This window comes from Dunckerocampus dactyliophorus, chromosome 4 (assembly GCF_027744805.1).
Source record: "Dunckerocampus dactyliophorus isolate RoL2022-P2 chromosome 4, RoL_Ddac_1.1, whole genome shotgun sequence".
Taxonomy (NCBI): Eukaryota; Metazoa; Chordata; class Actinopteri; order Syngnathiformes; family Syngnathidae; genus Dunckerocampus; species Dunckerocampus dactyliophorus.
The window spans coordinates 22,174,242-22,189,242 of record NC_072822.1 but is presented as its reverse complement, the minus strand read 5'-3'; the positions used below and the strand labels follow the sequence as shown (position 1 = coordinate 22,189,242).

At 38.7% G+C, this 15,001-nt stretch overlaps 1 protein-coding gene across 3 annotated transcripts in view; it reads left to right on the top strand.

Annotated features, from left to right (window-relative positions):
• LOC129179278 (RNA-binding protein Musashi homolog 1) overlaps positions 1-15,001 on the top strand; it is a 40,244-nt gene that overhangs the window by 8,747 nt on the left and 16,496 nt on the right. For all 3 annotated transcript variants that reach the window (XM_054772305.1, XM_054772304.1, XM_054772303.1), the window contains exons 2-5: positions 73-113; positions 339-420; positions 536-620; positions 12,806-12,847. In XM_054772305.1, coding sequence (XP_054628280.1) covers positions 73-113; positions 339-420; positions 536-620; positions 12,806-12,847 — 250 coding nt within the window. The remainder of the gene's footprint in view (positions 1-72; positions 114-338; positions 421-535; positions 621-12,805; positions 12,848-15,001) is intronic.

The following is a 15,001-nucleotide window of genomic DNA, read 5'->3' as shown; positions in this document are numbered from 1 at the left end:
TGCTATGTGAGCACACACAAATGTTCAACTTACTGGGCCCTGCAATTATGAATATTCTCTTTCTTTTCACAGCAAAATGTTCATAGGTGGACTCAGCTGGCAAACAACACAAGGTATAGCATTTTAGAATGAATGCTCCCATTCAGAAAAAAGTATGATTTTGTTCTGACAGTTTAAAGAGGAGTGACAATGATTTTCTTCCACGTTGTAATGAGATGAAAAGTGACTGGAGCCACTTTTAATACTTTTGTTTGCCAGACAAATACAATCCCGTCTTCGATTTCCTTCAAGTCTTCAGCTCTATTCTCCCCTAACGTGTCCCCTGCTTTGCGTCCTAGAGGGTCTGAAGGAGTACTTTTGCAAGTACGGCGAAGTGAAGGAGTGTATGGTGATGCGAGATCCGGTTACTAAGCGCTCGAGGTGAGCTTGAAAGTTTATCTGTCCTCCGTGATTCCTCCCTGCTCATAACATATCATTGCGTGTCAACATAGTTTTCGCTGTCATTAATACCTTCTCCCCCTCCTGATGTCCACAGAGGCTTCGGATTTGTCACCTTTGTGGATCAGGCCGGTGTGGATAAAGTTTTGGCCCAAACCCGGCATGAGTTGGACTCCAAAACAGTGAGTTCTCTGTTTCTGCTTCCAACCACTGGCTAATCTCATTGCACGGTGTATGATTAGTGTGTTTTCTAATAATCTGCTGGAATGGTTGACACATTTTTGTTGATGTTCTCAAACCATCTCTCAGATTTGGGTGCTTTGCATGATAAAGTGACAGCGGAGACACTCTTTGCTTTCAGACATTCAAGAAAATGTCAGCCACAGTCAAATTCCATAGAAACAAGGATGACTTCCCTCCTAGTCAAGCTTGGATTTGCCTTCTCGGAAGAGGCAACCAAACTTTTTTTTTCGCCTGCCTTTTCTTCTCTGTCCCAAGGGGTGGAAATGACCTTCAGAATAAAAATTTCCCAGCAGACTGGGTGAATGCAACCTGAGACCATCGAGGTGTCACGGCAGCACCAAATAAACTCCTTGTAGAACTTTCAGAGTGATAAAGTAACACGTCGGTGTACGTCCACCTGTACAAATGCCAACTTGGGATGTTTTAATCGAGCATGTGTGCGTCAGTGATGAATGCGGGCCAGTCCGGGAACAATGTGGCCCCGCTGGTCGTCATAGGGACCGATGCCCCCGCCTCCCTCGTCAGTGGGAGTGGTGATGGCGGCGGGTTAGTCGCTGTGTTGAAATAAGGAAAGCGTACTTTCTTTCTTTCCCCCCGCTTTTGTGCACTGAGGGATGCACTTTCTCAAGTGCCTGCAAGATACTTGAGGTGGCAAAGAAGAAAGTTAAAGTGGTACCGGAATCGTAAAGAATACACAAGTGGAATTCGATTGAAATGAATGATAATATGTAACAGGATGTTTTTGACAAGCAGACAATTCTTTATTGCAGTGTTTCCCAACCTTTGTTGAGCCAACGTACATATTTTACATTACAAAACTGCGACACACCACCAAACAAAAATGTCACAAAAAGTATAATACAGTGGATATTCGGCATTCGTGACCCTGCAAATGTGGATTTTTAGTCGGAAAAAAAAAAAGTTTTCCATTTTTTTCTCTGAAAATAGGCAGCTTTTTCTGCAGAAAACATGTCTCATTCACCCTAAATCGCTAATAAGTTATAGTAAAGCATCAATTAAAAAAGCATCAAGTAACAACATGGAATTGCAACAGGCAAGCAGTATAGATTATGTAGACGCAGTTTGGCCTTATTTGTTATCATCATTATATTTGTCCAAACAAATGTACTTTTAGTTGTACCAGGCATTAAAATGGATCAATAAACTGAAGAAACAAGGGTGGTCTAATAATTTTTTTTTATGTTTAAAATATGTTTTAAAATGAATAAGTTTGTGAGGCATTTACTTTGTTCACTTCCTTTGTGGCGAGCGAACAATAGCAATTGAAGAGAGGCGGAGAGGGTTCTGGAGCTGAATCTTGCAATATTGAAAATGTTGATCCAAAATCAGAGGAGAACGTCAACGTCAAGCTACCAGGAGGGGGGAGGGAGGGGGAGGAGTGAGATGGCATAGCATACGGTGGCGCCTCGATGCAACAGCATAATCCAGAGTGTCAAAAATAGACATATTTAGGGGCGTCTCAATTACTCGGGTTTATTTGCTGTTGGCGGGTGGTCTTCGTCCGTAACCCCCACGAATAGCTGGGATTTGCTGTATACTGAAATATTAATTAGGTTAATTATGTACATTCTGCCATCTAATGGAAGAGCATTTAATTGTTCTGCCTGTCACGATACGTCGCCACCATAGATGGATGAACAAAGGTACATTATTTGTCGTAAATAAATAATACATGTTGGACCTATTAGGTGATGACTTACAGTATGTTCTGTGAGAAATCATCAGGTGTGCCACAGCACAGTGGTTGGGAATCACTGCTGGTTGTCCCATCAGCTCTATCGTGTCACTTGCAGGCATTAGGCCTATGACACTTTGTGCCATCATGCTTGGACGGCACTAAATCGCCATGGGGTTTGTTTCCATAGTGACCCCCCTTCCTCGCTTCTCCGCAGTTGAAGAATGGTTCTGTCACAAAAGAAAAACCAGCAGATAACAGTGCACATCAATTACAATTATTTCTTGGATACCACAAGACAGCATAAACAGTTGAGTAGAGTGAAGGTCATTGAGTCTTGTCGCCTCACAATAAGCACACAGAGCATTGACGACAAGTTTTTCTTCCTGTCGGAAGGGTGCACATGTAGGGAGGGAGTGTGAGGACTTTTTGGAGATCCTACCTCAACCCCCTCCCTCATTCATACAGGTTATCCTGTTAGAGAGAGGAAGAGAAAAGCTTTTCCAGTGGCAACGCAAAGAATGTGCCATGCTGTGACCGGCTGAATTGCTGCCGGAATGAGCGGACCTTTGCACAGCAGTGAGGCTGCAGAGTAAAGACACAATTTATTGCCACTCCCAGCGTCGGGGGCACAGATAGTAGCAAGTGTATCACTGAGATTGTGTAACTGCTACCCTTTGAGTTACCTCTTTACTTTCCTGCCATCTGTAAAACTGCGTTAGCAACTACGCATTTGTTCAGCAAAGTTTCCAGCCACGGGGCTCATTAACTATTTGAGTACCGGTGTGGAAAGACGACAATGGGGACGAGCAGGATCACCCCGTCTGTGATTAGTGTGGCTCTCCTGCCTAATAGGATTGTAGTCAACAGGCTTGTCCTCCAGAGAGCTGTCCAGTCAAGTGTGTTCCTGTCTATAGCTGGGATGTACAGGGTGGTAGAAAAGAAACACCCAATTTTAAAATGCTTCTAATTAGAGAGGCTCGATATTGGCTTCCTTACCGATACCGATATACTGTAGGCAGGAGCTCTTCCCTCAAACTAATGTCAGGTCACATTTCATGGAAAGAATTTTACTGTGATGCCACTGGATGCATTTCACACATAAACTCTGTGCAAAGTAAAACCAATGTTGCAATATGCAGTACAAGTTAGAGAAAGTGCCAAATGAATTTTAAACCAGGGGTGTGCAAACTGTAGCTCGGCGGTCATTTGTGGGCCTTGGCTGTTTATTTTTATTGGCCCGCTCCACTTTCTAAAAATATAATTTAATTAGAAAACAAAAAAAAAAAAAACTCAACAACAGCAGCAAACATGGTAAAATCAGCAGTTTGGTTTGGTTTGGTTTGGTTTAGTTTATTTGAACATGAAGGTTACAATGGAATACATCTCGTGAATCATTTTTTGACAGTTCCACATGTCCAAAAGGAGTAGGAAGAAGCAAAGCTTATTTAATCCTACCCCCCATCCATTCTACATCTAGTACAGTACATGTAGTTCACTTCCTGGATTCCATGTCATGTTTTCAGTGATAGTCAGGATAACACATAATAGATAACGGTGAAATAACCGTCCCCCCAAAAAAAGAGAGAACATTCATAATAATGATAATATGATGACAATACTAAATAAATAAATAAATAAATAAGAACAAAGCTTTTTTTTTTTTTTTTTTTTTTAAACACAACAAAGAAAATTATTTAAAAAAAAATAAATAAATAAATAGAAATAAATAAATAACAAATAAAATTTAATTAAATAAATAAAAAATAAAATAAAATAAAATAAAAAATAAAAAAATAAATAAATAAAATAAAATAACAAACCTGACAGAACAATCAGGACTCTTCTGCCTTGTATTTGGCAAACATCAACTGCTTGTATTGTTTTTTGAATTTGCTCATCTCTGTACATTGTTTGAGTTCTTTACTCAATCCGTTCCATAATTTAATTCCACACACGGAAATGCTATGGGTTTTCAGCGTTGTTCTCGCATATAAATGTTTTAGGTTTAATTTTCCTCTAAGATCATATTTCTCCTCTCTGATTGAGAAATACTTGATTAGATTTTTGGGTAACGAGTTATTATTAACTTTATACATTATTCTAGCGGTTTGAAAGTGTACTAAATCTGCGAATTTTAATATCTGTGATTTTAAAAATAAAGGGTTTGTATGTTCTCTATACTTGGCATTATGAATTATCCTCACAGATCTTTTTTGCAGTACAGTGAGTGAGTGAAGATTACTTTTGTAGTTATTTCCCCATATAATTCCAAGTAATTCCAAGAATGGATATAAATGAATATTAAGAAAAAAGTTGTAATCCAATGAAAAAAAGTCATCATTTTATGAGGATAACGTCATAATATTATGAGGAAAAGCATCATTTTTAGTAGCATAAAGATGAAATTTTAAAGAAAAACTTTTTTTTTAAGTCACAATATGAAAAACAAACCAAACAACAAATAAGGATTTTTTTTTTTTTTGGAAAAGTAGGTTGATGAAAAAGTTATATTAAATAAAGTCAAAATATTAAGAGAAAAAGTTGTATTCTAACAAGAAAAAAGTCACAATTTCACAAGGGTAAACTCTTAATATGAGAAAAATAATGTAATTTTAGGAGAATAGGGTTGGAATATGAAAAAAATATATACAGTATATATTATTTTTTAAAGTAGTAATATTATGAGAAACAAATAAAACCAAATGAAGTGGTCAAATTTGGAAAAAATTCTAATAATATGGTCCTACAGTCATAATATTACGAGAAGAACATTTCCAAAGATTATTGTAGAACAGGGGTGTCAAACTAATTTTCTTTGTGGGCCACATCGCAGTTATGGTTGCCCTCAGAGAGCCACCTGTAACTGTGCAAGCATATAAATGTATACTGTAATCGCCTCATGATATTATGACACATTTGATTATTTTGTCACATTATTTATTTACTAACATTCACTGAAATCAAGTCAGTGCCAAGCAAAAATTTGAGTATACAACTATTGTATAATTTGTTTCAAATGGGGTTTGATAACACTAAAAGTGCATGCAGTGCAATTTTTTGGCCAAAACAACAAATACATCTAGCAGGAAGGAGTATTTTATTTTTTTAAATAAATAATAATGAAAAATAATAAAAAATAATATATATATTTTTAAATCCATCCATCCATTTCCTAGACCACTTGTCCTCAGTAGGGTCACGGGTATGCTGAAGCTTATCCCAGCTGTCATTCGGGTGAGAGGCGGGGTACACCCTGGTCTGGTCGAAATGAAATCATTGTGAAAATAACTTTTTTAAAAGTGTCTTTTCGACATGCATTATTTCCAGGCTTCACGGGCCACATTAAAGGATATGGCGGGCCGAATCTGACCCCCGGGCCTTGAGTTTGACACCTGTTTTTTAGGAAAAAGTTTAAATATTTGGAAACTTAAAAGAAAAATAGCAACTGCATGCTAAAAATAAGTTTTTTCACCTATATCACAAAGCCGAGAGGAGTTTTTTAATGGAATATTTATATAACTTCTTAGCATATCTACATGTGTTAGTTTACAAAATATCAAAGTTGCCCTTGCATCCTTTCAATTTTCAGTATGTGGCCCTCGGTGGAAAAAGTCATAAAAATAATCATGACCAATAGTCAACTAAAGTATGTTCTTCTACAATCCACAAGTAAGACAGGTTCGTTTAAATGAATTCACAAATAAGAATCAAATGTAATAATGCTGGCAACTATGCAATTCGGAAACTTGCACATTTCTATGTGGCACAAACATCTGTATAAAGAATAAAATTAAGTGCAAAGCATGAAACTCTGGACTAATACAAGCAGTCAAACTGGGCTCATTCAGCACATCATGCATGAACGCAGCACGAAGGAAACACATTAGATCAGAAGTATTAAAGGAAGACACCTTACTCCCCCCTCGTGTAACCAGCACTTTCATTACAAATTGCATATTTACAATCCAAAGGTGAAAGTAGGAAAAAATTCCAATTAATTCCATTTATTGGTGGAAAAGCTGATCCCGATATGAACCAATATCAAATTTTTATACCAATATCCCTATTTATAATTTATTTATTAAATACAATGGTGCCTCGGTCAACGTCCGCCTTGGTTAGCGTGTTTTTTGGTTAACATCCAAAAGTTTTGCTAAAAGTCTGTCTTGGCTTGTGTTCTCCTGCTTGTTCAGCGTCTAACATACGGTCCATCTTGGCTTACGCGGCGAAGACGAAATCGCTTGATTGTGATCGCGCAATGCATTGTGGGCCGCGGATTCCATTTTAGAGCAACTGAGTTTGTTTATATCAGATTTGCTGAGCTAGAGAGAGATACATGATGCAAAATAATACATGGAACGCACAAAAGAGAAAAGCGATGAAGCGTACTGAGACAAGGGTGCAAGACCTCAGAATAAAAGAAGACCGTCGTCATTTCAGAGGTATTTCAGAAGCTCAAAGGTGGCTCCATCATCGGCTGCCGTGCACACACACACACATACATGCATATACATCTCTGGTTCCCCACGTAACAGTCAACCTGGAGGAGCACCGAGGGTGACACTCGGTGTTTGTGCCTGTCTCATTTTACATCCATAACACTCATCTCTGGTTCCAACAACAAAACATAAGCATTCAACTTACCGTAGCATGTTTGTGGCAGAGAGTCAAACAAAATGTAGCACACGTGTCCTCGCCGACCCACTTCTGCGACGTTTAAAAAAAAAAAAATTCTATATTAAACGGCAAGGTACATGTTTAATGAGTGTAGAACATTGATATTTAATTTGATATATTTTTTACATTTTTGCAAATTGTGGTTGCAGCAGAATAATGTGTTTCTTTTGTGTTATTTTGTTAATTGATGGTTTTTTGATGTGTTTTTTCCAAAAAAACTAGGTAATAGTGATGTTAAATGTTCAATTGTTCATTTGTCATTTGGAATTATTTTTGCATCATTTTCTGCATGTAAAACTATAATTATTGTCTATAAAATGTCTTTTGTGTTTTGGGGTGATTCATTGGATTTACATTATTTTCGATGAGAAAATTTGCTTTGGTTAGTGGCTGTTTTGGTTTGAGTCGGACCTTCTGGAACGTTTTAATGACCTTAACCAAGACAACACTGTACAAGACATGGATATGATAGGAAAGCATTTAGCATAACATTTGATTTAAAATTTGATACGAGCATCAGAATCCACCAGGAAAGGCGTGTGGGATGGAAGACATAACTTCTCGTATTCACACTTATTCCAAAGTCTTTGGTTTGGTACTGTAGACTTGCTCCTTTAATCAACCCCAAAGAACAAAGCCTCAGGGCGTTAAGTTGGGAATCCTGGCTGGCCATCCATCTCCTGGGGAAGTGGGCATTCATCCATTCACAAATGTGGAGGGGCGCCATCTTGCATGAAAATCAAATTGTCAGCATTCTCCCAAGCCCTGATAACTGCCATTAAAGGTGATTATTATTAAAATACAAAAAAATATGTGTATTTTATAATAGGGCGTTACTTTCCAATCACCCTGTACTGTAGATGGCAAAAGGGCTGCTGTGATTTCCTCAACCTCTCTTGCACACTACATGCACCTCTGTTGCGTTTTTGCATGCACAAAGCTTTCTGCATGCCCGCACTATTCGGCATGAAATTGATCTGTTTTCCACTTTAAAAAAAAATGTTGCATCCATCTCTCGACACTTTTCCTCCACCACACAAGTCATTAATACAGTCATTGTTTAATGTCCACTATTTCCTTCCCGCTCATGTGCTGTGTGCTGCCCTGTTTGATTTTGTTTGCTTGTGTGTGTCTGTTTGTTTTTGAATGTGCACAGGAGTGTTGGCCAACAGGAGGGTTGGTGACCAGAGGTGACTATCAGTGTAGTGTAGCCACTATAGAAACTAAACAGTAGACACTGCATCTGATCCTCCAGTCTTAGCCTCTACTGTAGTCTTCTCACTCTTTAGACGAGAAATAAACAAACACACCAAAAAAAACCTGTGGCGATCTGGAGTCGTGTTCTAGTAGAAACACACGCTGTCGTCTTCATTCCGGTAAACGCATGTGATTTACCATAGAGGCCCTAGAGCTCAACTGTACTGTAGTTTAACTTTACCCTGTCATGGCTGCAAACTAATCTTAGCGTCTGTTAGTGTAACGGCAGCACAGTGTGGTAGTCTAGTTGATCTCTACCTCTATTAGATCAGTAAATGCCAATTACAGCCTGCCTATACTTGCATTCTCATGGCGTGGTGTGGTGCTCTCTCTCTAACCTTGGTACAATTTAACGGGCTCAGTCACCTGACGCATCAATTAGCAATTTTTTTGTGGTTCTAAGATCTGACAAAGTTAATCCTGAACCTTAAACATCAGGAAGTCCAGAACAGAGAACCGCACAGGGCCCCATAGATGATCTTAATGGGACACCTTGTTTTCGTCACAAGCTGAAACAAACTAACACAAACAAACAAAATGTGGTGGATCTTCTGTCGCTGTGATGTGATTGACAGCTCCCTCTCCCTCTGTCCTGTCTTCCTCAACCTGGCCCCGCCTCTCGCTCTCTGTCTGACACACTTCCCCCGACTCCTCTCAGGCTCTCCTCACAGGGGTGAGGTGTGTTTGTGATTGTGGTACCCGTGTGAGATTCCAGCAGATCACATGTCACAGGGTGGTGACGAGAGCAGGCATTCCACCTGAGCGCGGCAATACACACACACACACGCAGACACACACGTGCGCGCATAGGAATAAAAACTCAATCAAATTGTATTACCCTTTCTAATTATTGTATCCTGACTTAAAGTAGTTAAGCGTCACTTGTCATTGTTTTCTGTATCTAAATAACCCAAATTGTAAAATTCACCCAATATAGTGGAGTCCGTTTAAGTCCACCCCCCGTTTATGTCGGCAACCCGTCTCAGTTGACCAACGCGTCACGTTCCTGTCCACTCTGTTTTTATTATTGCTAAAAGGTGCCCACTTAATCTGACGTCGACATACATGGTAATGCGCTTTTTTTGACAAAATTTGAGATCCAAAGGGGCCATTTCGTTGAAAAATCTGAATGTTTATGTCGACATGTGTTGTAGTACTGTTAACTTCATCATTACCGCTTGTGTTGTTTTTGCAAAGTTTCATTTGTGGTTATGTCAAAATCAATAAAAACAAACTGCAACGGGAAAGGAACTGCCACTTACCTTCAAAGCCTGGGCATAGGACCAAAGGTGCTTTTTACTTTGGCGGTAGACTTCTCAGCTGTTATTTCATCCGCCTTTCCTCAGCTAAATGCACCCATTTGCACAAATGGAGGAAAACGATGTCTACAAACTCGAGTGCCGGAGGTTCAAAAATCCTTTATTATCGCCCATTCTCCTTATGTCTGTGGCCAAAGTCACAAGTAAATGTGCAAGCAATGGCTATTTTCGATTATGTCGACAAGCGCTTATGTCGACAACCGCTCACGTCGACGCGAGTCAGATAATCCCAGGGTTGCTGACCTCAGCGGGTTCCACGGTACTTCTTTTTCGTCGCTTAAGTGCTACCTTGTCAGTCAGGGAGCTGCCCCGGATGGTGTGATATGGAACACAATTAAAACTCAAAAACTGTATATTGCAAAAAAAAAGGCCTTCTAGTTCTTGGTTAATCTCGTTGGTTAAAAGTTAGATGTGTGCATCATTATCCTGTGTGTCTGTGAAATTAGCTCTGCGATTGTAAGTCTGTCGTTGATGTTTTTGGGACTGTCCCACATTGACAATCAGTGAGATCACAATGAAGCAGAAACTTGTAACAAAACAGAAAGGATGTTCGCTTTAGAAATTCATTTTTGGCACAGGTTAGACATTTTTTTTCAAGGTTTTTTTTTTAGAGGAATCTTGCATTGAAAGATATAAAACATATGTAAAGTTTTTATTTTATTTTGTAAAAAAAAGGCTAATAAGTGTTTTAAGACAAAGCTTTGTTTTATTATTAGTTATTAGTATGCACATTTCAAATTCTTCTCTTGAAATTTTACCACTTTGCTCTATTTTTCCCATTTTTTATGTTATTTTTGGTTTCATTCGATTTCTTCACTGTCAATATAAAACAAGTCAGAGGTCGCAAATGGCCCCCGGGCCGCAGTTTGGACACCAACTCTCTGTTTTCTCTGTTTATTTCATACCTTCAAAGTTTTATATGTAATTAAGTTCATTATTCATTAGTTTACAATTTAAGTTATATTATCGTGGGTACATCACTGAAAAAAGGATGAGAACCTTTACTCTAAGATAACATGACTGGGACTGTTTGTGTCTTGGAGCGACAAGCAGAATGAATTATAGCCTTACTATCAATTAAATCGGATCAATACCCATCACCAAAGCTCCAACCAGGTCGGCTTATCTTAGCGTAAAATGGCTAGGGAAAGAGCTCACATGACTTTGTTCACAAATTAACATACAACATCGATATAAAAAATTTAGCTGTCAAATAATTACATTTTTTAAACAAAAGTGTTCAAATTAATCAATTAATTAATGAATTAACCATGATTAATCACTATATGCACCTATATATGAAATATGCCCTTTTTTACTGTATTTTATGAACAAAAAGATAAAATTTTATATATTTGTATGTATTAACAGTTCTCAATGAACATAACATTTAAATCATGCCAAAAGATAGCAGACATGTCTGAAATGTACCAAACACTAGTCTCCTTAATAGTAGCAGAGCCATGAGGAGGTGCGTTCAAAGACACCACGTAATTTTTTTAAGCCAAATTCACTGTTTTGATTGCAGATGTATATTATGGAATTTCCGAGCATACTTAAATGCAGCAAATTGTACTCCTACATTAAGAGTTACAGAGTGAGTGATAAAAATATCCACGTATTGTTTTCCTCTGTATTTCTGTTTATCTAGACCACACATACATGCATTATAAAGACGCTGTTGTGATGTTTGGATGCCCCTGAAGGCACTTCACCGTGGTCTAGTGACGATGAAGAAGTGTCACTCCTAGGAGGACTAGAGACGTGTTTGTGAGTTGGAGATGCACATAATGGTGTTGGAATTGCACTGCCCTTAATGTGTCAGGTCTGAATAAAGTTATTAAAGAGCACCAGACTCTGTGTGGGAACGCTATTGTGTCTTCATATGGCGTCATAACAGAGAAGGTTGGCTTGACATGGTGTGAATGGGTTAATTACGCAAAAAATTGTAATGTAATTAATTAAATAAATGAGTTATCACTGTTAACGCACTATTTTTGACATCCCTAATAAAAATATATTGTTAATTCATGAGAGCTGACTCAGAGAATATTATTTATGTATGACTGAGTTGAGTTAAAAGACTTACGCTTCGAGGCATGGTTGATGCATGCGCCCATACAGCCCTGCCACGCCCCCACAGGGTTGGGCATCGAGTCTCAAGCAACATTCTGATTCTCCTGGGATCGTTCAAATGTTTTTATTTTGATTCCTAGTTTTGATGCCCACTTGGCCGACCAGGAGAAATAGCCGCCAACACCAACGAAGAAACCTGTGAGCACCAGAAAGGGGCAAAGTGGCTAAAAAGTTTGACTTAACTTCATCAGTAAGAGCGGTCGGCTCAGTGTAACATTTGCAACACAATGATATCATGGAAAGGATGGTGCACGACCACCATGATTAATGTTCACACATTCATGGAGTAGAAATAACTGAGTACCTCGTCTTTGATGCGCGACGTCGAACTTCCTCTAAGCAGTCAGAATCAGGGAAGTCGAACAATAAATGACGTCTGTCTCGTGCCAATGTAACCGAGGGTTTCAGGGTGCTAGCTCATGTGGAAGTTCAGTGTAAATAAAGGATGGGCGCTACAACTACAGCTAGGCAAGTTTATTATTGGCACAGTCCATCTCTGTTAGCAACAGTCAAGGGACCTTCTCAACTCACACAACACAAGCACGCCCGGCCTTCACAATAAGAACGCTTTGGGTTATGTCCATGTGTTAACAAAATAAGGGTGCAATAAAAAAATAGCTTACAGATCCACATTGAGGCGACAAACAAAAGTAAACACCTTTTGTAAAAAATGTACTCCTGTAAAAAGAAACTTCATAACATTTGTATTCACGTTCAGTGCTTTAATATTTGTATGCTGGTTGAAAGTAGCCCCGTAAGAAATTCATAGTAAAGTTGATAAAAAGTTCATATAAAAAATTCATGGAGAAGTTCAGGCATTTCATCCAAAAAGAACTCTGTTTAGCGCCTTCATTTAAACCATTCAAACTTCTATGACCCTGCCTCTTAAAAGCATCGGAATCCAGAATCGTTAGGAACCGGAATCGAAAGGAGGAATCTGAATCGGAACTGGAATTGTTCAAATTCAAACGATGCCCAACCTTACACACAACACATCGCTAAACGGACCTTTCTGTCTTTGTACTCTCCTCCATAGATTGATCCAAAGGTGGCATTCCCCCGGAGGGCTCAACCGAAGGTGAGTCCTTATTTAATGCAAACCATGGTCTCTCCATCTGCCTTAAAGCATCCATACATACTGTACTTAACACACCAATTAATCACAATGACTCAATGTTTCACAAATTGTTATTAATAGCACCTAAAAGCCTGTATTTGTACACTCGTAGCCATTTTTGATCTGTCCAGTTCTGTCCAAACATCTCACTAGAAGTGAAGAATAGCTTCATGGGTCTACTAGCATAAGGCAATGTGCATTCATCTGAAAAAAACATACAATATTTTGAATCCTGATGAAGTTTTATGACCAGTTGGAAATCTGCAAGAATTTACATTTTGCACTGTTGGATCTTAAGTCGAGCTTCAAAATGCAGAAAGAAGAAATGGGAGTGAGACAAAAAAAAACGTTTTGGAGTAAACAATATATTGCAAACAACCATTAAACTGAAATAGGCTGTCCATCAGCTGATCAAGACCATAGCTCAAAACATTGAAACCACCCTAAAATAGAAGTGACATTTTCAAAAAAGGACTCAGTATGAGTATGCTTGTTGCCAGTGTTTCCAGGAGGCTAGCGGGAATGTTGCTCCAGGAATGTTGCTCCAGGTGGTGAATATGTCTTCATAGAGGGCATATCCTGCCTGGAACTTATGTCCATTTTTGTAAACTTCCCTTGCCATGCATCCACAAATGATCTCAATTGGATTTAGATCAGGGGAACACGCAGGATGGTCCAAAAGAGTGACATTATTCCTCTGGAAGAAGTCCTATGTCAGGCGGGCATTTTGAACTGCAGCGTTGTCCTGTTGAAAAACCCAATCATTTCCAAAGAGACAAGTGCCTTCAGTCATGAGGGATGCCCCCCGAAAAATCTCCACATAGCCAGCTGCCGTTTGACGCCCCTGCACCACCTGAAGCTCCATTAAAAAGCACCCCAGATCTTACTGCGTCCAACCTCAGCAGCAATGGCATGAGGCCTTACTTAAGCAGCTTAACAATCTGACCGTGTTGACAAAGAGAAATATTGACAGTCATGACAGTGTGAATACCTCGCAGAAATGGTCTTAAACTTTTGATCAGCTGATCAACAGACTGTTTCAGTTTAATGGTTGTTTGCAATAAGTTGCTTACCCAATTTTTTTTTTTGTCTCACTCCCATTTTTTCTTTTTGCATTTTGAAGCTCTACTTAGAGGTTCCAACAGTGCAAACTGTAAATTCTTGCAGTTTTTCAACTTGTCTTATAATTTTGATCAGGAGTATCATATATAACATGGGTGTTTAGTGTTATTTCAGTTTTTTGTTAAGTACATCATTCCACATGTGTTCATTCATAGTCATGAAAATAAAGAAAATGCATTGAATAAGAAGGTGTGTCCAAACATTTGGCCTGTACTGTATTTATTAAAAATATAAGGGAAATTATACAAGGTAGAAGCAGTAGCTCTTAAGCAGACTGTGTGACACTTTATATTATGAGTGGCTTGTAATGGAGCTCAGACATGAGAACATGTTGTCCGGTGTCATAGCTGTAAATCTGGCTGATCTCTTTGCCGACTGAGTACCAACAGAAATGCATCCAGGCAACCAAAAAGCTGTAACAATCTGCCTAATCTATTTCATGAAGTATGACCAAAAACATTGATGACATGCTGCTTGTCCTGCTGCTGTGTGACTGAGTAAATACTTTTGGAACCACCAAAGTACGTTATTATAGGTGTTAAATGCAGGATGTACCTAGGCCTGGGAAGTGTGTTCTGAATTAATTCAGCTTACATACAAAACAGATGTCCTGTAACATAGTGTGTTTGAGTTTAACATGTGATCTTGAACATAAATGGCATTGTGTTTAAGAAAATGATGCTACTGAAAACTGTACTCGTTGTACGACCAAAGTTTTTTACTATTACTGAAAAGTGCCAGTTTAAGTTGACGTTGACATACACTCCTGATCAAGACCAGATGAAAAATTGAAATAATTTACATTTTGCTCTGTTGGATCTTAACTCTTCCACTGCCAAAGACGTCTACTGACATGTTTTCAAAAAAGTAACGTTGACTGCCAAAGACGTCTTTTGATGTCTTTTGCTTTTTTTCACGGGAGCTACAGATGAAAGTCTTATTCATCTTGTGTGTGAATTTCTGACTTGTAGGCAACGTATTTCTGTCCCGGTA